Source organism: Emiliania huxleyi (genome assembly GCF_000372725.1).
Source record: "Emiliania huxleyi CCMP1516 unplaced genomic scaffold EMIHUscaffold_3, whole genome shotgun sequence".
In the NCBI taxonomy this organism is placed as follows: domain Eukaryota; phylum Haptophyta; order Isochrysidales; family Noelaerhabdaceae; genus Emiliania; species Emiliania huxleyi.
The window spans coordinates 2492643-2512099 of NW_005199770.1; the positions used below are offsets into that span (position 1 = coordinate 2492643).

At 66.6% G+C, this 19457-nt stretch overlaps 7 protein-coding genes across 7 annotated transcripts in view; 4 read left to right on the plus strand and 3 right to left on the minus strand.

The window, feature by feature from the left end:
- EMIHUDRAFT_447872 (hypothetical protein) overlaps window positions 1-432 on the minus strand; it is a gene marked incomplete at its 3' end in the record, with an annotated part of 2421 nt that extends 1989 nt beyond the window's left edge. The window contains exon 1 of the mRNA XM_005775573.1: window positions 388-432. The remainder of the gene's footprint in view (window positions 1-387) is intronic.
- A 2556-nt stretch (window positions 433-2988) lies between these two features.
- Window positions 2989-3854, plus strand: EMIHUDRAFT_195850 (hypothetical protein; the record flags this gene model as incomplete). The annotated part of the gene is made up of 3 exons (XM_005775574.1): window positions 2989-3006; window positions 3136-3639; window positions 3741-3854. The coding sequence occupies 3 exons, from the start codon at window positions 2989-2991 to the stop codon at window positions 3852-3854; spliced, it is 636 nt and encodes a 211-aa protein (XP_005775631.1).
- A 2462-nt stretch (window positions 3855-6316) lies between these two features.
- Window positions 6317-6583, plus strand: EMIHUDRAFT_61213 (hypothetical protein; the record flags this gene model as incomplete). Its single annotated transcript, XM_005775575.1, has 1 exon — window positions 6317-6583. A coding segment is annotated over one exon (267 nt), but the record flags the coding sequence as incomplete, so codon positions are not given.
- A 3321-nt stretch (window positions 6584-9904) lies between these two features.
- Window positions 9905-10681, minus strand: EMIHUDRAFT_195853 (hypothetical protein; the record flags this gene model as incomplete). Its single annotated transcript, XM_005775576.1, has 1 exon — window positions 9905-10681. The coding sequence occupies one exon, from the start codon at window positions 10679-10681 to the stop codon at window positions 9905-9907; it is 777 nt and encodes a 258-aa protein (XP_005775633.1).
- Window positions 10682-11243: 562 nt separating this feature from the next.
- Window positions 11244-13053, minus strand: EMIHUDRAFT_95760 (hypothetical protein; the record flags this gene model as incomplete). The annotated part of the gene is made up of 3 exons (XM_005775577.1): window positions 11244-12110; window positions 12206-12616; window positions 12682-13053. The coding sequence occupies 3 exons, from the start codon at window positions 13051-13053 to the stop codon at window positions 11244-11246; spliced, it is 1650 nt and encodes a 549-aa protein (XP_005775634.1).
- Window positions 13054-13946: 893 nt separating this feature from the next.
- Window positions 13947-14631, plus strand: EMIHUDRAFT_195855 (hypothetical protein; the record flags this gene model as incomplete). The annotated part of the gene is made up of 3 exons (XM_005775578.1): window positions 13947-14313; window positions 14382-14433; window positions 14505-14631. The coding sequence occupies 3 exons, from the start codon at window positions 13947-13949 to the stop codon at window positions 14629-14631; spliced, it is 546 nt and encodes a 181-aa protein (XP_005775635.1).
- A 3090-nt stretch (window positions 14632-17721) lies between these two features.
- AMT19 (putative ammonium transporter) lies at window positions 17722-19173 on the plus strand (the record flags this gene model as incomplete). The annotated part of the gene is made up of 4 exons (XM_005775579.1): window positions 17722-18132; window positions 18247-18515; window positions 18674-18881; window positions 19024-19173. The coding sequence occupies 4 exons, from the start codon at window positions 17722-17724 to the stop codon at window positions 19171-19173; spliced, it is 1038 nt and encodes a 345-aa protein (XP_005775636.1).
- Between the last annotated feature and the right edge of the window lie 284 nt (window positions 19174-19457).

The window sequence follows — 19457 nt, forward strand, 5'->3', positions numbered from 1 at the left end:
GGAAATATACCTTCTATGCAATGAGGTAGCTGAGAATAAAGGTTCAGAATATAGGGTAAGTACGTAAATGTGGACACTGGGAGTTAGTTTGCTGAATTCCGATAATAAAAGATTTATATTTTTTGGGGAGGGGGGGGGGCCATTGGCGACCGCCTTCAAAAGGCTGCGCGTGAGTGTGTGACCCCGAAGAAAGCAGAAGTGTCCGCTTCGCTTTTGCGTGAGCTTTGGCGTCAGCCGGGCGGACGGTGGCACGACCAGAGGCGCGCGCGGGAGACGTGGGCGGGGCAGGCGGCGGGGCAGCCGCGGTGGGACGGCTGCGGCGGATCGGCTGCGGCGGATCGGCTGCGGGGCGGGGGCGGGGGCGGGGGCCACGCGGCGTGCGCACGCACCCGGCCCCCTCTGCGTCAAGCAGCGCGTGCAAGTTCGAGTCGCCAAACACACGGACGGCGTGGGCGGCGCGGCGCGGCGGCCGGACCCGCGGCGTCGGCGGCGTCAGAGGCGGCGCTGCGCGGAGGGCCGCCTCTGCGAGGGCGGCCAACCGGCGGTGCTTGCTCCCGCTTGGGTGTATGCCTAGGTGCTGAAGACGCCAACGTCGGGGGGGGGGGGGAGAGAGAGCAGTCAGTGCATTCTCTGAATACGAGGGGATGCAAACCAGTGAGTACAGCGGAGTGCGGTGCAACACAGCGGAGTACGTGTCCTCTCGAGCGCTAGTTGGAGTACACGTAGCTCCTATGGTTGGATGCCATCTGCCGACGCCGGCCCGCGTGGCGCCCAACCGCCTAGGCCGTCCGCCGCCTACGTTCATGAATATGCCACCCTCAAGGCGGGAATGCGGTGATGTGCAGAGTGCTCAGAGCGCCGCGTGAAAGCACGGGGCTACAAAGACAGTGAACACCGCGGAATACGGCGAGCACGGGGCTACAAAGACAGTGAACACCGCGGAATACGGCGGAGTACACAAGAGTGCGTGTCCTCTCGAGCGCTGGTTTGGAGGACACGAAAGGACGTCTTCGGCGGAGTACACGAATGCGCCTCGCGGCCGAGGTCGAGCAGCAAGCAGCGCTCGTCGCGCGGCGGGCTCACGGCGAAGCGGCGGCACTCCTCGGTCGCGTTCGTGTCGGTCGACTCGCACGCCGTGTCGGTCGACGTGTTCGAGTCGAGCGATCGCTCCGACGCGCCGCTCAGCTCGTCGCCGCCGTCCGTCGGCCCGGCGGCATCGGCCGCGGCCGCGACGGCGCGCAGCCACTCCGCCCCGCGCTGGTAGTCGGCAAACGCCGCCCGCAGCGGGGCCGCGCAGAAGCCGCCGAACGGGAGAACGAGCGCCAGCAGCGGCGTGGCGCCGAGCGCCGCGCGCGCGCCCCACAGCCACGCGTGAGCCGCGGCGCGGACGGCGTCGTCCGCGGCGCCGCACAGCGCGTCGTTGGTGCCCTGGTTGACGAGGACGAGGTCGGGCACGCCTGAATGCGTCGTGGCTCGTGACTAGCTACTCATCACTACTGGCCGACGAGGACGAAGTCGGGCGCACCCTCCGACGCAGCGCCGCTCTCCGACGCCGCGCCGCCCGCCGCGCCGCCAAAGCGCGCCGCGCCCGCGCAGAGGGAGCGCCACGACTCGCAAAAGGCGGGCGCGCCGCCGTTGCCAGCCACCGTCCAGCCTACGTGGGGAGATATGGGGAGATGTGGGGAGATGTGGGGAGATGTGGGGAGATGTGGGGAGATATTGGGAGATGTGGGGAGATATGGGCCTAGTTGATGAGCACCGTGTGAGTGCGAGGGGCTGCGAACACGGTGAATACGGCCGAATACGGCTGGATACAGCGGAGCACGTGTCCTCTCGAGCGCTAGTTGGAGCACAAGAGTCCGTCTTCCGCTTCTAGGCCGTCTAGCCTTGACGCCCAAACGAGACGACCGTGGCGTCGGCGCCGAGCGACTGGGCGAGCAGCCACGCCCACGCGGAGCTGACCGAGTTGCAGCCGAGGTCGCCGCCCTCGTCCGACTTGCTGCGCGTGCGGCACAGCACGCCCTCGGTGATGGAGTCGCCAAACGCGAGCAGGCGCAGCGCCTAGAAGCTTCCGAGAAGGCTCCGGGAAGGACCGAGAAGGTGATGGAGTCGCCAAACGCGAGCTGGCGCAACGCCTCGGTTGGCGGCGGCAGCGGGACGGAGCGCGGCGGCAGGACCAGCCCGCAGAGGCGGAGCGAGGCGGGCGGCGGCCTGGGCGGGGCGTCGCCCTCGGAGCTGGTGGCGCCTGGGCCGGGCGAGGGCGGAGAAGGGGTGAGGCGCCGGGGCGGAGCGCGCGGGAAATGCAAAATGCGGTGTCGCGCTGCCCCAGCGGTCGGCGCTCTGCACGGCCGCCTCGATCTGTACCGTCAGCTCGTAGACGTGCACCTCCTCGGCTGGTGGCGCCGGCAGCGCCACGAGGCCCGCCGCGTCCGCCACCGGCCGGAGACGAGTGGGAGCGCAGCCAGCGTACCGCACAGTCAGCACCATTGGCAGCGGCTCTCCGGCGCGCGACGACACGGCCAGCGCGGGCGCGGCGGGTCCATCGGCCGCCCGCCAGCGCGCGCGCAGGTAGGCGCCGGGCGCCGACGCCGCCGCCGCCGGCCGGCTGGCGTCCGCGTAGCTCTGCCAGTGCCACGCCGAGAGCTGGAGGTGGCGGTCGCTGGGCCGCAGCCAGACGGGCGCGTCGCCGTCGCGCCGCCGACGCAGCAGGCCGTTGGCCAGCGCCTGGCGCTGCGGGATGGTGCCGACCTGCGCCTCCTTTAGCCGCGCCAGGAAGTGCGTGCGGGACGCGAGGACGTCTGACTCGAGCGTCTCGAGGCTGCACAGCCCGGCGGCGGAGAGAGGACCCGCGAGCGCCTCGAGCCGGAGCGCCGAGAGGGCGGTGGAGAGTGGCTCGTCGAGGTCTGGCGGCATTCCCAGCTCTGCTCAGCGCAGCGCGTTGATACCAAGCGAGGCTCTCAGCACGAACGGCGACAGCGCGAAGGCGGAATGCCAGCCGAGCGGCCCGTGTGCTGCTGAACCCCTCCGCTTCACACCGGCGGGTCCCCACCGCTCCCGCTTACCGCGCCCTTCTACTCGGGCTCTAGCTGCGCGGCGGCCGGCCTCGCCTCGCTTCCGCCCGACTACGTCCTCAAGGCGACTCATACGAGCGGCTGCGTCGTCGTGGTCAGGGGAGGGGTGGTGGTGGCGCATAAGACTTGCCGAGGCTACGATCAGAGCGTCGTGGGCGAGGAGGCATCGCCGGCCCTGGTGCGGCGGCTGTGCGAGGCGTGGCTCGCCTTTGGCTTCCAGGGGCGAGGCGGGCGTGAGTGGGCGTACTCAGCCGTGCCGCGCGGCGTGCTGGCGGAGGAGGTTCTGCCGGCGCCACACTCGGACGCGCAGGCGGTCGCGGAGGACATCAATTGCTGGACGGCGGGCGGAAGAACCCTCTTCATGCACCACACCCGCTCCCGCTTCGGCCATGCCGACAAGCGAGACACCTTTTACGACGCGCTCACGCTCCGCCCCCGCCTCGACATCCGTTTTGGGGCGGGGCCGTTCTGCGGACTCGGCCACCTCCTGGGCCTACCCGCCGCGCTCTGCCTGCCGCTCGCCTCGCGCGCCGATACAAACGCCTCGCGCTGGCTGAACGCGAGCGTGGTGAGCGAGGCGGCGCGCGCGTGCGACCCGCCACCACCGGCATCGACCTGCTGCTCGCCGCGCCGGCGCCGTCGCGGCCGCGCGGGCTGGTGCTCTCCGAGGTGACGCTGTACCCGTTCGGAGGCCGCCCGCATCTCTCGCCACGCTCGGTGGATGCCGCGCTCGCAAACGCGTGGTGCGAAGCGGGCGGACCCTACCGCTCGCCGCTGGAGTGAGGGAGAACCAGGAAGTAAACGCCGCGAAAACAATAAAAAAAAGAATGCATGCCGTTCTTATCGCAAAGAGAAAGCCTATAGCGGCGCGCGCGGCTCTCGAGATGCAGTAGAGTTCATGAGAGCCCGACCCGCCCCCAAGAGCCGAACCCCTGATGGTGGCGGGCAGCATCCACAGCGAGGCGGGCGCGGGAGCGAGTGACGCGGCCTCTTCCAGCTTACTGGGCAGCCTTCCCGCAGAGGCGGCGAAAGCGGCTGCAGAAGGCGACGAGGCGGCGCTGCTGGCGTGGCTTGACAACGACGGGCGGGTCAATGCGACCGACGGGGCGAACGGCATCACCGCGCTGATGCTGTCCGCCCGCCACGGCCAAGAGCGGGTTGTCGAGTTGCTGCTGCACCGCGGCGCGGAGATCAACCTGCAGAGCAGCGTCGGCCGCGCCGCACTGATATCCGCCGCCCGCCAAGGCCACGAGCGGGTGGTCGAGCTGCTGCTTCAGCGAGGCGCGGATATCAACCTGCAGGACAGCGAGGGCGGCACCGCACTGATGGACGCCGCCTTCAACGGCCACGAGCGGGTGATCGAGTTGCTGCTTCAGCACTTCGCGGAGATCAACGCGACCTGCTGGGTAGGCGACGTGAGCGGCTTCACCGCGCTAATGCTCGCCGCCCAGGAGGGGCACGAGCGAGTGGTCGATCTGCTGCTGCAGCGCGGCGCGGAGGTCAACAAGCAGAGGAGCGACGGCGGCACCGCGCTGATGCACGCCGCCCACCAAGGCCACGAGCGGATTGTCGAGCTGCTGCTGCATCGCGGCGCTCAGGTCAACAAGCAGAGGAGCGACGGCCGCACCCCGCTGATGCTCGCCGCCGCCAACGGCCACGAGCGGGTGGTCGATTCGCTGGTGGAGCGCGGCGCCGAGATCAACCTGCAGAATAGCATCGGCGGCACTGCGCTGATGGACGCCGCTGTGTTCGACCACCCCGCCGTCGTGCTCCGCTTGCTGCGTGCGGGCGTGGATACAAAGCTGCGCTCTGAACGCGGCAAGACGGCGCTGCAGTGGGCCAAGGAGAAGGGCCACGCCGAGTGCGTCGAGGCCTTCCGGCAGCACGTCGCGGAGGTGACTGCGAGCCAGCGCGAGGCGGCGGCGGGCGGCACGGGGCGGCGCGAGGCGGCGGCGAGAGGGGCGGGTGACGCTTCCTCGGGCGAAGCGGCCTCTTCCGGCTCGCTGGGCAGCCTTCCTGAAGAGGCGGCGAAAGCGGCTGCGGAAGGTGACGAGGCAGCGCTGCTGTCGTGGCTTGACAGCGGCGGGCGGGCCAACGCGACTTGTGGGGTAGTCGGTGTGAGCGGCTACACCCCGCTGATGCTCGCCGCCGCCAGCGGCTACGAGCGGGTGGTCGAGCTGCTGCTGCAGCGCGGCGCGGAGATCAACTTGCAGAGGAGCGACGGCTGGACCGCGCTGATGCGCGCCGCCCAGGACGGCCACGAGCGGATTGTCGAGCTGCTGCTTCAGCGAGGCGCGGAGATCAACAAGCAGAATAGCATCGGCATCACTGCGCTGATGCTCGCCGCCCAGGAGGGCCACGAGCGGGTGGTCGAGCTGCTGTTGCAGCGCGGCGCGGAGGTGAACTTGCAGGACAGCATGGGCCGCACCGCGCTGATGCTCGCCGCCCAGGAGGGCCACGAGCGAGTGGTCGAGCTGCTGCTTCAGCGCGGCGCGGAGATCAACTTGCAGGGCAGCGACGGCGGCACCGCGCTGATGCTCGCCGCCTACCACGGCAACGAGCGGATTGTCGAGCTGCTGCTTCAGCGAGGCGCGGAGATCAACCTACAGAGCAGCAGCGGCGGCATCGCGCTGATGCTTGCCGCCAACTACGGCCACGAGCGAGTGGTCGAGTTGCTGCTGCAGCGCGGCGCGGAGATCAACACGCAGGACAGCAAAGGCCGCACCGCGCTGATGCACGCCGCCGCCAACAACCACCCCGCCGTCGTGCTCCGCCTTCTGCGGGCGGGCGCAGACGCGGCGGCGCGCACCAATAAGGGCAAGACGGCGCTGCAGCATGCCAAGGAGAAGGGCCACGCCGGGTGCGTGCGCGCCCTCGAGGAGCATGCGGCGGCGGAGGCGGCGGCGGAGGCGGCGGTGAGGGAGGCGGAGAGAGCGGCGGCGGAGGCGGAGGCGACGCGGCATGCCGAGGCGCTGCTGGCGGGGGAGGAGGCGGAGAAGGAGGCGGAGGAGCGCGCCAAGGGCAAGAAGGGGAAGAAGAAGAAGAAGAAAGGGAAGGGCGGCGGGGGCGACGTTCAGCCGTCGCAGGAGCCCGAGGATCAGGCAGCGCTGGCGGCGAGAGAGGAGGCGGAGTTGGCGGCGGCGCTGGAGGAGAGCGCGAGGCTGGAGGTCGGGGCGACGCGTGCGGCGGGGGATCAGGCGCGAGTCGCCGAGGGCGCTTCGTCACCGGCGGAGGAGGCGCCGCGTGAGGGAGAGGAGGAGCCGCCGGACGACTTCGTCTGCCCGATCACGACCGAGCTGATGAGCGACCCGGTGATGGCGGCGGACGGGCATGCTTACGAGCGGTCGGCGATCGAGCGCTGGCTCGCGACCAAGTCGACGAGCCCTCTGACGGGCGGCGCGCTCGAGCACCCATACCTCACACCCAACCACATGCTGCGCCGTCAGATCCGGGACTGGGAGGCACGGCAAGGCCACCGGGGCTTGTGTGGTGTATCCGCAGCGGAAGAGTGAGCGATTAGGTGTGAATATAGTAAGTAGTACCTGCCCCTGTGTGCTCAGGCAGTCCTCTAGTGTGCCTGGACTTGGCCTGAGCAAATAGTAGCGTTTGGGGCGTGAATTTATTTAGCCGAAGTGGACCTTGCTTGCCCCCAACAATAACACACCAACTCTGTCGAACAAGGCTCAGACAATGACGAGGTGTGTGCACTCGGGTGCTGCTGTGCACTCACGCAGCTTGACCACATGCAAATGCACGTCTCTGACCGCATCGACATGGGCCGAACGTTTTTGATCTCTGGGTCAGTGGGCGCCCACCCGCCGCCTCTGAGGGGGTCGGGCCCCCTAGACTGAAAACACAAACAAAATGTAGAACCGTCAAAACCAGCCTGCGAGAGCGGCGCTGCGCGCCGCCTACTTCATGCGCGGTGCGGCGGGTCGTGAGTGACCCCCACGTGCCACGACCACGGCATCCCCAAAAATGGAAAAGTAGACCCTAGTCGGATGGGCACGAACCCGCGCAGCGCCGGCTTTGAGCCACGCGCCTCGATCTTCAGAGTCGCGTGCGCTGCCCCTTCCGGCAAGGACGACGACATCGAGGGGATGTCCATTGTTGCGCGATGGCGTCATCCATTTCGTCAAAGCCATGAAGTGATTCAAAGTTAAGTCAAGGTTCCAACCCCTCCCGCGAGAAGCCGATCAGAGACCTTGCCTGTCGCCGCTGTCGAGCGCTCTCGAGCCGCTGTTGAGCACCACTCCGGTCGGCAGCTCGGCACGATGTCTGGCCTCGCAAGCAGGCTTCTCGACGCGGCACTCGAGGATGGGGACAAAAAAACTCTGACATTTTACGAACTCCTTGGCGACGTGCGCGTCGCGTCGCCAAGGCTCTGCGACCTCGGTCGTACATCAGCGACCTCGGTCGTACAATCGGCCGGCTGCGCGGGTTTTCGGCGAGTTTCCCGCGCACCGGCCACGAACTCGACTCGCACAGCAAAAAAATCCGGCGGGTGCTCGCGCGCCGCTCCCACGCTTGACCACACACTCGCTGCACTGCTCAAAGCCAACCCTACCTCACTGGCCGCCTCCAACACTGTCCCGCGCGTCTCGCGCCCCAACTGACAACTCATCACTGTCCCTCGGACACCACTCTCCAGCCGCGCTACCTTCCCCCACCTACCGCTCTCGCACGACATCTCGACAATCCTCATATCTCCATGACTCGCCGTCTTGCCCCTCCTCGGCGGGGGGCGACAGCCCTCCACCAGTCTCGTTGGCCGCGCAGGCCCTCGCGATCTCCGCCTCGGCCACACGCGGGTCGAAACGGAATCGCACTCGCTCGAGCTTGTCCTGCTCGAACGACCCGTCGCCGTCCAGGGCGCTCGGATCCCAGATCAACCTCTCGACGAGGTGATTCACGGTCCACAAGATCCTGCCGCTGACTGGCCACAACGGGTCGCCTCCCTCTGGCCGCTTCCGAGTCGGCCTCGGCGCAAAGCTGCCCTCTACAGCCCGCCCGCTGTTGTACGCCTTCCACGTGTTGCGCTTGAAAGACAACGTGTACTCGCCCGCACGCCCCTCGACCGCGAGCAGCTCCACAACGCCAAGCTGCCACTCGCCGTCCTCGATTGAAGCCTCCTCGCCCCGCGGGTCGTTGAGTCCAAAGGACAGGTAGAGGCATCCGCTCTCCCGCCCCGGGTGCCCCGATGGCGAGTACAGCACTGCTCCAGACAGCACCGGCAGGCAGAGCCCGTTGCAGCCCGCGACGCTCACGTAGCCCGCCGGAGCCGTCCCGGCGAAACCCTGCTCGGTCTGCACTTGCAGCACCCGCGCGCCTGCGCCGCGCGGGAACGATAGGAGTAGGCTGGGGCGTCTCGCCCTCACGCCGACCCATCTACCCATCTGATTTATCTCGAGGTGCCCCCCTCCCTCTGGGTAGAACCCCTCGACGCTGAAATGTTTGAGCATTTGCCACCACTTGGCTGAGGGGAAAAGGATCCTGCTCGCCCGCAAAAGAGCTTGTACATACCGTACGGCCGCGACGGCCCTCGGGCCGAACTTCCGCCCACGCTGGCGTGTCCGGCGCCATCTACTCTGAATCTTGGTGGCAGCGGCTTCACCGTCGGCTGAGTCGACAAAAGAAAACCTGTCACCACTCTGCCCGACAGCGTCGTACTCGCGCCCGCCTGCAGTCTTGTCACCGTTCTCTGCCGCCTCTTCCAGAGATCGAGAGGCGGCACTCGACTCGCCCTTTCGCGCTCGTTGCCATGTGTGCTGGGTCCCGATCGCCGCGGGAGCGCCGCCGGCAAGCCAACCGTGGCAGTCTCCGCCATGGCTGCTCTGCCCGTAGCCGGCGCCCCCCTCGCGCTCGCCGTCAGCCCCATCGGGTTCGTCTCTCGGACCACCCTGCGCGTGAGACGTGCCCGCCGTCTCTCGTTCGCTACGACTGGAGGTTCGCTCGGCCATGTCCCGTCCGGTCTCCATGTGCGGGCCACTGCTCTTCCAACGCCCCTCCTCGGTCTGGATTCTGCTGTCGGCTCCGCACGACTCGTCTTCGGACTCGCTACAGGAGACGAGCGTCGGTACGGGCGATGGCGTCCGTATGCCATCCGCGTCTTCGACCGCGTCTTCGACCGCTCCAGCAGTGATATGCGCCTCCTCGTTGTCTGCGCCGCTCTCTTGTCCAGCGCTGACCTGCCCTGCCTCGCTCTCGGCCCGAATTTTCACGGCTGCATGCGTGCACGTCAGAGCGGCGGGTGCCGTCGAGCGGCTCTCCTCCAGCTTCCTCAGTGCAGCCCCATATCTGTGAGTCTTCCTCCTATTTCTCCCATGCCGCCTGCTTGCCAACCGCCCACGGTGCACTCGACGACCAGGCCTCATGTTGGCGCCGTCAGCAGCCTGTACAGGAACGACGCCACATCGTGACGAATCACTGCTCCCGTCTGCAACCACTCGCCCGCGGTTCGTATAACCGACAGCGTCCTCCTCGATTCCATTTCTGAACCATTCACTGTCCAAAGTAGGCGCACGCCGTCCTGACCGCGTCCGACCATGACTGACCATGCATGCCTGACCATGACTTCGACCGTGCACACCGCACGATGCTGATCCAGGGACAAACTCTGACCAAGACTCATTGGACACCACTGAACGCCCCTCTCTGGCCATGCCCCACTGCGACCGTCTCTCCATCTCTCCTCGCGCTGACATGTCCTCCGCCCGTCCCCGCGCCCTGAGAGCGCTGGCGGGCCGGGCATCATGTATGTCCCACGAGACTGAGATGCAATCTCGGGCGGCGCCGCCGCCGCTATGCGGCGCCGCCCGATGCGGCGACGGAGCTCACTGCTCCGACGCCTCGTTGTCGGCCGTGTTGCCCTCCTGCTTGGTCGGGCAGTCGCGTGCGAGGTGGCCAGACTCGCCGCAGATGAAGCATGTGCGTTTGTCCTTCTTGTTCTTGTCCTTCTCGCCGCCGCCGCGGGCGTTTTTGAGCTCCTTGAGCTCGCGGCGGAGGGCTGCGATCTCGGACTCGTGCCGGGTCGCCTTGGCGGCCGCGCTGGCCGCCTTCTCCTTGGCCTCGCCGGCGTTGGTGTCGCTCCGCTTGGAGACGCGCATCACGATCTGCTGATAGATGCGCACGTCGAAGGTCTCGGGGATGCCGCGGCCGCGGTAGTGGGAGAGCCAGCACGAAAGGTACTCCCACATGACCGCCTTGTCCGCGATCTCGTAGGTCTGACCCGCGTCCGGGTCGGTCTCCGCCGGCTTCTCGCCCGCCTTCTCGTTCCGCGCTCCGTCCGCGGCCGGCTTGTCCTTGCCGTGTGAGTCGGGCATCACATCGCCCCGCCACACCCGCGCAGTTGCCAGCCACGCCGCGGGCAGCGCCTTCTTGTGCGCGTCCTCGAGCGAGCGTTCCCACGTCTCGAGCGTCATGTCCATCACCTCGGTGAAGTCGGTCACCTTGACCTCCTCGGCCAGGTAGTTGGCAAGCGCCCTCCTCAATTCCGGCTTGAGCTTGACTCCGTGCCGCTCAATCTTGAGCAGGTCGTTGAGCTCCTTCCCGCTAAGGCGCTCCTCCTCGTCCGAGTCCGTCAGGCCACCCCCATCGCCATTCTGCGACATCACAAACAAGCCGACGGACAGCGAGAGACTGCAGCGCACGAGCTAGCACAAGCACAGAGGAACGCTCTGCAGCTCTCACGAGGATCTCAAGTTTCGTAATCTCTCGAGTCGTTACAGACTCGGGGGGGGATCTGTCACCCGAGTGGTCAGAATTGGTTCCCCACAATATCAGCTCAATATCGAAGGTTCTCCTTCGCTCCCTCTGATCCTCCTCGCTCCCCTCAAAGCTCGAGGAAGGTTCGCGTTCCCTCTTCGAGATCATCTCTTGCTCCCCCCGCGGTGGGGAGCATGTTCCATAACGTCGTGGGGGGTCGGACCCCCCTTCATTAGCATGCGTTCGGTGCACAATATTCGCTGTATGTCGGCGACCTAAAGCTCGGCGGCCGTCGCTCGCGCCGGCCGACTCCCTGGGGGAGGGGGGAAGCGGTGGATGCGGGGAAGACCGGCCTCGTAAATCTTTTTTGCGGCCCTAAAAGTCGTCGAGCCCCTCCTCAAAAATGACTGGACTCCACTGTCTCATTCACGACGAAAAATATTTCGGTTCAACAGTCTCATAGCCGGGCTAGTATCCCGCGAGCGTGAGGGAGAGCGAGGTCGGGATGAGGACAAGGCCAAAGGTCAAGAGCGCGAAGGCCGCTGTCCGCAGCACCCCTGGCTCGTCGCCGTGCGTGACGTAGTAGAAGAGGCCCGGGAAGACGAAGGTGATGGCGGCAGCGCCCGTCGAGCCGGTGATCGCGACCATTATGCCGAGGTCGGTGACGACCAGTGCGACGACAAACGTGAAGGCGAGCAGCACAAGCATCGTCCGCAGCTCGAGGTCGTCGTTGATGAAGACCGACGGCGGAGTCTTTGGCGGCTCGCCGCCGCCCTGCAGCGTGCGCAGGATGTTGGCGAACGACTTGCGCGTCGCAAAGGTCTGGATGGGGTACGAGGTGATGACGACGATGGCGACGCCAAGGCGGCCGGCCGTGGTGAACGGGTTGACCGGGTAGCTGTTCAGGATGTTTGAGGCGACGTTAGCCCCGAACGACATGTATCCAAAGTAGGACACTGCGATGTAGAGGGGGACGACGATGGCGAGGCCGCCTGGACGGCGGCGCGGCTGGGATGCAGGATGCGAACGGGCTTGGAGGACAGGAGGGCGGGAGGGCGGGAGGGCGGGAGGGCGGGCGGAGCCGTATATCAGTGCCATCAGCCGGCCGGGCGTCGGGTCCTCGAGCTCCGAGAGGATCGGCGGCAGCGACTGCTGGCAGGTGAAGCCGTTTGCAAAGACGACGAACTTGGCAAAGGTCTCCAAGCCGGACGCGCCAAAGCTTGGCTTCTCGCCCACGCAGCTCGCATCTCCGACGGTGCCGCACGGGGAGAGCTCGTCCGATGGCTCAAAGTACACCGCCGCGACGAGGGCGGCGACGGCGACGAGGATCGCGACCTATGCGCGGACTGACGACTGTATGCTGGGGTGCCGACATCCCATCCCCCGAGGAACGTGAGCGGAAAGGCTGGCTTGGCCAAACGGTGACGCACCGCGAGGGCCGAGGTGACCCGAAGGGCGTCCATCGTCTTGAGCAGCGAGAGGGGCGCGGCGATGCCAACCGACACGGCGGTCCAGAGCCGGCGGCTGTCCACGAGGCTGCTGCCGCCAGGCGTGCCAAAGATGCTGAGGAGGTTGTCGGTGGCGACGATCAGGTAGCCGATGGCCGAGCCCAGACAGTTGCAGATGACGGCCAGCTCGACGACGACCGAGAACCTCGGCCGGACCGTGTCGCCCAGCGTGGTGAAGGACTGGCGGTGCGTCCCGAGCTTGAGCTGGGCCCGGCCGAGGCAGAAGAGGGCGAAGCCACCCATGGCGGCGGTGAGGACGAGAATGGCCAGCCCAGGGACCAGGCCGGCCGTGGCCATGCCTGCGGGGAGGGCCAAGATGCCGGTGCCCATCACCTAACAGGCCATCGCAGGGAGCTAGGGCGCCAGAGAGGGCTTTGGAGCCCACCGTAGAAGACCACCGTGTTGGCCAGGTTGACAAGCGACGAGGCCAGTGACGCCTTCTCTTCGGAAGGATCGCCGACGTAACCCGCCTCGCCGTGCGCGGATCCTGCTCCAGACGGGCGCGTGAGGTTGACGAAGGAGGCGCGCGAGGAGAGCACCCTCGCGGCTGGCACTACGGTGTCGGACGTGGCGAGCATCGCCAGCTCGGCCGCATGCGCCAGTTCGGTTTTCGCCGACTCCCTGTTGACCGTCAGGCTAGTCCGCCCGACCCTGGCGGTGAGCGCTCTTGCCCGTTCGCTCTGCTTGTTGGCTGCGTCAGCCTCGCGCTCGGCGCGGTCGATTGCGAGGTGGATCGTGGCGTGGATGGCGGTCGGCGAGGATGTCTGCATCGCGACTCTGTGTGGTAAGTGGCGGGCGCCTGAGCGGTCTGCGCCCTCTTTTGCGCAGCGTTGGAGCCTCGAGCTCGCCGAGGCGGTCGGGCTGGGCCGGCTGTGTGTGGGGTATGTGGGGTATGTGGGGTATGGAGTCGAATCGAGCGCCGGCTTTGAATCTTTTTTCTTCTCCCGGACGGCCCTGAAACATTTGTGTTCAGCGTCCACCCATACCGCGTTGGTGTCCAGTCCGAGCCTGGCTGTTCTTCACCTTTCTACCTACCTACCTACCTGTTATCGTTGTTCTTGACCTCGAAGTGCCGACGCTCGCGCCGAAAATTAAACTCTAGGAACTGCTTGCTGAGTCAAGTGTCTGTTTTTTGACACATCGGATCCTGCTCCGCTGGCAGAGGGCGGCGCTGGTACGAGCGAGCGCCGCCATGGAGGTAGGTTGACGCAGACAGTGGCGAGGGGGCCGCTGCTGCGGGCGGGCGGAAGGCACCGCGTCGCCGCCGAGGGCGGCGCCGTGGCGCCAAGGATCACAAAGGAGAGTTTGAGAATGTGCCCGACACCGAGGCGGCGAACCACGGAACGACGCCCCCCCCTGCCATCTCTGGTGGCTCTGGAGGCTCCGCAGAGGCGGAGCCCCCTGGGGGGCCTCGTCCCACGTATCTTTGCGGCGTAACCATCACCTCGGCTACAACGGCACAGGTCTCCTCTCCTTCTTCCTCTTGGCCGTGCGGGCCCGACTCGGAGCTGCTGCCGTTTGAGCTCACCGAATACGCGCGGCTCTATATAAGCTCCAGGACGAGATGCGCGTGGCGGCACAAGAGGAGGAGGAGGAGGAGGAGGAGGACGAGAGGGCGCTTAGGGAGGAGCGGACACGCGTACTCCGAGGAGAGGCACCGACGATGACGCTGCAGGAGTTTTCGGACCTCGAAAACCGGGTCTTTGCGCGCGCCTCGGCGCGCGCGGCTCAGCCGGCGCTTTCGAGGTTCGAGGAGCTGGGAGACGAGATACGGGTCGAGGGGGCTCGCTTGGGGGCGCTCGAGTTCATGGCGAAGGAGGCTTTTCTAGCGCGGAGCGGACTTAGCGGCCAGGCGTTGGAGGCCGAGGAGATGCGGTTGATGCGGCTGAGGGAGGGGGCGAGCCTGCTCCGCAGGACGCCTGCCACGGCCACGCCCCTCGGGGCGAAGAAGGCGGGCAAGCGTGCAGCGGAGGCGGCGCGCAGGGCGATTGCGCTTGAGAGGGAGGTGTGGGTTGACGGGGAGTGCCGGGGTGGGCGTCGTAAGGGTGAGGGCGATTGCCGCCCTCCCCCCTTCGCCCATCTCGACGCCTTCGTGTAGGCGCCCCCGCGACTGTGCTCTTTTGGTACTGTCGCGTACCTGTGTCGAACCTGTGTGCTGTGAGAGAGAGTTGTTTCGTTGAATTCTCCGAAACACACGTGGACGCGAACACAACCAAGCAAGGCGCGCATGTAATTTGCAGATCGATCATCCGACCACCCCTGCATGCGCGGGCCTTGGCCCGGTGCCGCTGGTCGAGAGCTGGACGGCATTGGGCGCGCCAACCCTTGAGTGGTTTGCTGAACACTAACTGTGCGTGAGGGTGGGTGGGTACTCGGTGAGGTTTGACTGAGGAGTGTCGGTTTGTGGGGTGCATGAGGCGGGTTGCGCGCGCGTGAAGCGCCGCTTTCGCGTTCAGAGGTGCCGTGGTAGGTACCGTGGCGGGATGTGCCGGCAGATCCTCGCGTCTCCGACGACCGGCCAACTATAACAGCCGCGATGCGCTCGGCGGCCCTGCTGGCCGAGCGTGGGCGCGCAGCCGGAAGTGAGGGTCGGGGCGGCCATCTGGATGGATGGCGCGCTGCCCGGCGGGTAGGGGTGTTGGGCGGGGGAGCGCGTCGATTGGGCGGCAGCGCGCACCTACATGGCCTGGCCAGCGTCGCGCACGAGAGCGAAAGCGAGGCCTGGAGAGGCGCTTCAAGCGAGGGTGGCCTCTTCACGGGCCTCGTTTGGCGAGACTGTGTGTAGAGAGAGAGATTGGAGTCCTCCGCCGCCACCGCCGCCCCCTCGCCAGACACGCCGCCGCCCGCCCGCCTCCTCGACCTCCCCAGGGAGCTCCTCGAGCGCGCCCTCTCTCGCTGCGACAGCCCCCTCGATATCGCTCGCGTCGCGGCCGTCTCACTGCTCTTTCACTCGCTCGCGGAGCAGGGCATCCGCTTGTGGGCGCAAGAGCGCGGCTTCGAGCTGCCAGCGCAGCCCGAGGGCGAGAGCTGCGCCGTGCGGTGGGTGTGCTTTTTTGCACTGCTTCGCGAGGCCAACCTGCCGGCGAGGGCGGCGGCAGGCGAAACGCACAGCGTCTTTATCGACGGCGAGGGGCGGCTCTCGTCGTGCGGCTCGGCGGAATACGGGCCAGCCCTCCTCGGGCACGGCGAGGGCGTGACGCGGCTCAACACGCCGACCCGCCTCCCCCTTCTGGGCGGCGAGCGCGCCGTGAGCGTGTCGGCTGGAGCCAGGCACAGCCTCGCCCTGACCGCCGACGGCGCCATCTGGAGCTGGGGCGTTGAAGACTTGGGCAACGGCGACATGCAGAGCCAGCTGCTGCCGAAGAAGATCGAGGCTTTTGCTGACGAGCGCGTCGTCGCTGTGTCGGCTGCAGCCGGCCACGACCTCGCCCTCACCGCCGACGGGGCTGTCTGGAGCTGGGGCGATGGCTACTCTGGCCGGCTGGGCCACGGCGACATTCAGGACCAGCTGCTGCCCAAGAAGGTCGAGGCCTTGGGGGGGCACCGCGTCGTTGCTGTGTCGGCTGGAGGCTGTCACAGCTTCGCCCTCACCGCCGACGGCGCCGTTTGGAGCTGGGGCGGTGGAGGCTTTGGCAAGTTGGGCCACGGCGACTACCAGAACCAACTGCTGCCCAAGCAGGTCGAGGCCTTTGCTGGCCAGCGCGTCGTCGCGGTGTCGGCTGGAGTCTACCACAGCCTCGCCATCACCGCCGACGGCGCCGTCTGGAGCTGGGGCCAAGGAGGCAGTCGCTTGGGCCACGGCAAACTGCAGAACCAGCAGCTGCCGAAGAAGGTCGAGGCCTTTACTGGGCGGAGTGTCGTCGCCGTGTCGGCTGCAGCCGCGCACAACCTCGCCCTCACCGCCGATGGCGCCGTCTGGAGCTGGGGCTGGGGAGCCTATGGCAAGTTGGGCCACGGCGACCAGCAGCACCAGCAGCTGCCCAAGAAGATCGAGGCCTTTGCTGGCCAGCGCGTCGTCGCTGTGTCGGCTGGAGAGCGCCACAGCCTCGCCCTCACCTCCGACGGCGCCGTGTTTACCTGGGGCAAGGGCGAGACCGGCTGTCTAGGCCACGGAGAGGACCTGTCGAACCAGCTGCTGCCCAAGAAGGTAGAGGTGTGGGCGCGCGGTGTCTGAGCACCAGGGACCCCATGTCTCCAGTGTCGCGACTCGCGTGAGCCGTGAGGGTGCGAGGTGGGTGCGAGGCGCTTGCCCCAGCTACCAAAGGGCTTTGTGTGTGTGGAGAAGTTTGCCTAAGCTTACCTTACCTAAACTCAGCCCCCACACCTCGACAACGTACTTGACTCTCTCACAACTGGTTTTGCCTGTGTTCTAGCCGAGCCGTAGTGCGTTCGAGCGTATGTTGGTCGATAAGCAGGGGACCTGAGACGTGTATCGCGCGCCTTGCCGGGGGGGAGAGGAACGAAGTGTTCCAAAGCCAGAGAGAGAGACAGAGAGAGAGCGAGAGCTGTTCACAGGAAAACGTGGTGCGCCCGTCGACCTCGAGCCTCCGATGTGATTCGCCGGCCGGGAGCTGCGGCGCCGTTGCCGTTTCCGCTGTCGGAGGGAAGCCGGTCCGAGACTCGGCGCCGACCAAGTATCAGCCTGATGAGAAGTTTGCGGTCGTTTCACTCTCGCGTAATCCCCCCCTGACCTACCTGCCGGCTGAAACCTGCCGGCATGTCCTCGCCCTCCCCCCCGCCGTTGATGCTCGCCGGCCTGGGAGACGCGCAAGCCCTCGACGCCTTTTACCTGCTCGTGTGCGGCGTCTTCGTTTTCTTCATGCAGGAGTGCCACACACCACCACACGACCACTGCGCAGACGCGCACAGGCCTGCGTAGGCGACACTGGGAGGCTCAAGGTGTGGGGTGGGTGTTTGGCCGTCTCTGCCCCACCCTCCTCCCGCGCTCATCTCGTCCGCCTCGGCTGCTCGCATCTAATCTTCCCTCCCCCCGGCTGCAGTGCGGCTTCGCGCTCCTCGAGGCGGGCACCGTCCGATCCAAGAACACCAAGAACATCCTGCTCAAAAACCTGCTCGACGCCTGCATCGGCACGCCTGGACGCCCCCCGCCCCCACCTCGGCAAAGCGCCCTCGGCTCCCAGCATCATCTCCCAACGCCTCCCCAATCCTCGCGGCGCAAACGCCGCCGCCTCGCTCGGCCCAGGCGCCATCATCTGGTGGGGATGGGGCATGGGAGTCGCGTACGGCGACAGCGGTGCGGCAGCTGGCAACTCCTTTATTGGCACCGCCTCGACGGGCCCCGGAGCCTTCCTGGCCGTCGGCTGGGGCGGGTGTGTTGCGTGCAAGATGCACACGCTCCATCCACTCCCCACCCCCATTGCTGTCGCTTTGCCCTTCACCGCCACAGGTCGGGATTCACCGGCTACAACGGGTACACGATGTCCCTGTGGTTCTTCCAGTACGTCTTCGCTGCCGCCGCTGCCACCATCGTCTCCGGCGCCGTCGCCGAGCGTGCACAACTCGGTGCGTACCTCTGCTACACGATCGTCATCACCGGCTTCATCTACCCCGTCGTTGTGCACTGGGTTTGGTGCAACAACGGCTTTCTATCGGGCGCCTTCACCGCCGACAAGAGCATGACCTTTTACGGGGGCTGCCTCGACTTTGCCGGCTCGGGCGTGGTCCACATGACGGGTGGCGTCGCGGCGCTCTGCGGCGCCATTGTTATCCAGCCGCGCCTCGGTCGCTTCGATGAGAGAGGCAAGCCGGTGCCTATGCCGGGCCAGTCCACCCCCTTCCAGGTCCTCGGCACCTTCATCCTCTGGATGGGCTGGTACGGCTTCAACCCGGTGCCGCGCCGCCGCCGCCTGCACCCCGGCCTCGCGCCTCATCCGCCATCCCTCACCGCTCCGCCTCCGCCCTCTGCTGGTTGTGATGACCCTCCGCGCTTTTGCCTTCTCCAGGGCTCAACCCTCGGCATCACGCCCGCCGGGTATGGCACCATCATGGCCCGAGCTGCGATGTGCACCACCCTCTCCGCCGGCGTCGGCGGCGTCACGGTCGTCTTCTTCGACCGGATCTTCTCAAAGCAATACGACGTGGGCATGGTCTGCAACGGCATCCTCGCCGGCCTCGTCTCCATCACCGCCGGCTGCGCCTGCATGCTGCCGTACGCCGCGTTCCTGACTGGTTTCATCGGCGCTTTTGTCTACTATGGCGCGCCGGCACGAGAGTTAGAACAGCCGAGAGATAGATGGGGGAGGACAGCCAGTTAGGGCAGCGAGAGGTGGCGTGAGGGAGGGAAGTTGCAAAGCGGGCCGAAAAGGGCAGAGGGAAGGGGTGGGAAGGCACGCTGCTCCAACCCACCACCACGACCGCCCTAGGCGCGAGCAAGCTCCTCCTCAAGCTCAAGATCGACGACCCGCTCGACGCCTTTGCGGTGCACGGCGCCTGCGGCTTCTGGGGCGTCTTTGCCGTCGGTCTCTTCGGCCATCCTGACTATGTCGGCTTCGGCTGGGACGGCAACAACGGAGACGTCGCTGGCACGGATTACGCGGGGCTGTTCTACGGCGGCAGCACGCTGCTCGGCGCCCAGTTTGTGGCGCTCATCATCGAGGCACCCAACCCCGACCCCCACCCCACCCACAGGGCCGCCACTCCACTTACACGGCCCCTCTCTCCCTCGCCCCTTGCCTTTGTTGTGCCTTGTGTGCCTAACAGCGCTGTGCGATTGCTACCAGGTGGGATGGGTCGCCTTTTGGTCGCTCCTCATGTTCTTCGGGCTCAAATTTGCTGGCATGCTCCGCGTCTCGGAGGAAATCGAGATGGCGGGCATGGACGTGTCCAAGCACGGCGGTTCCGCATATGCTGGAAGCGAGGGCAAAGCGTAAGAGTTTGTGGCCGCGGCCTTGTACATTTGGACTATTAGCCTGGTCGGCTGGTGTGCAGTCCATCCGGTCCGAGATGGGAGGACGCGCCTGAGATTCATAGTTGGACGAGTGCCGAGTGGCGCGGCTCGTCCCTCCAAGCCACAAGCGTTGCGTAGCGATTGCTTAGACTCGGACTCGCGCAGCATGTTGATGACGTCCCTGACTTTTCATGATTAAAGGCGGAACGTTACCATGTCGTGTGACTGTGCTTGTGAGTTGTGTATTGGACATAAGGGTGGTCACTC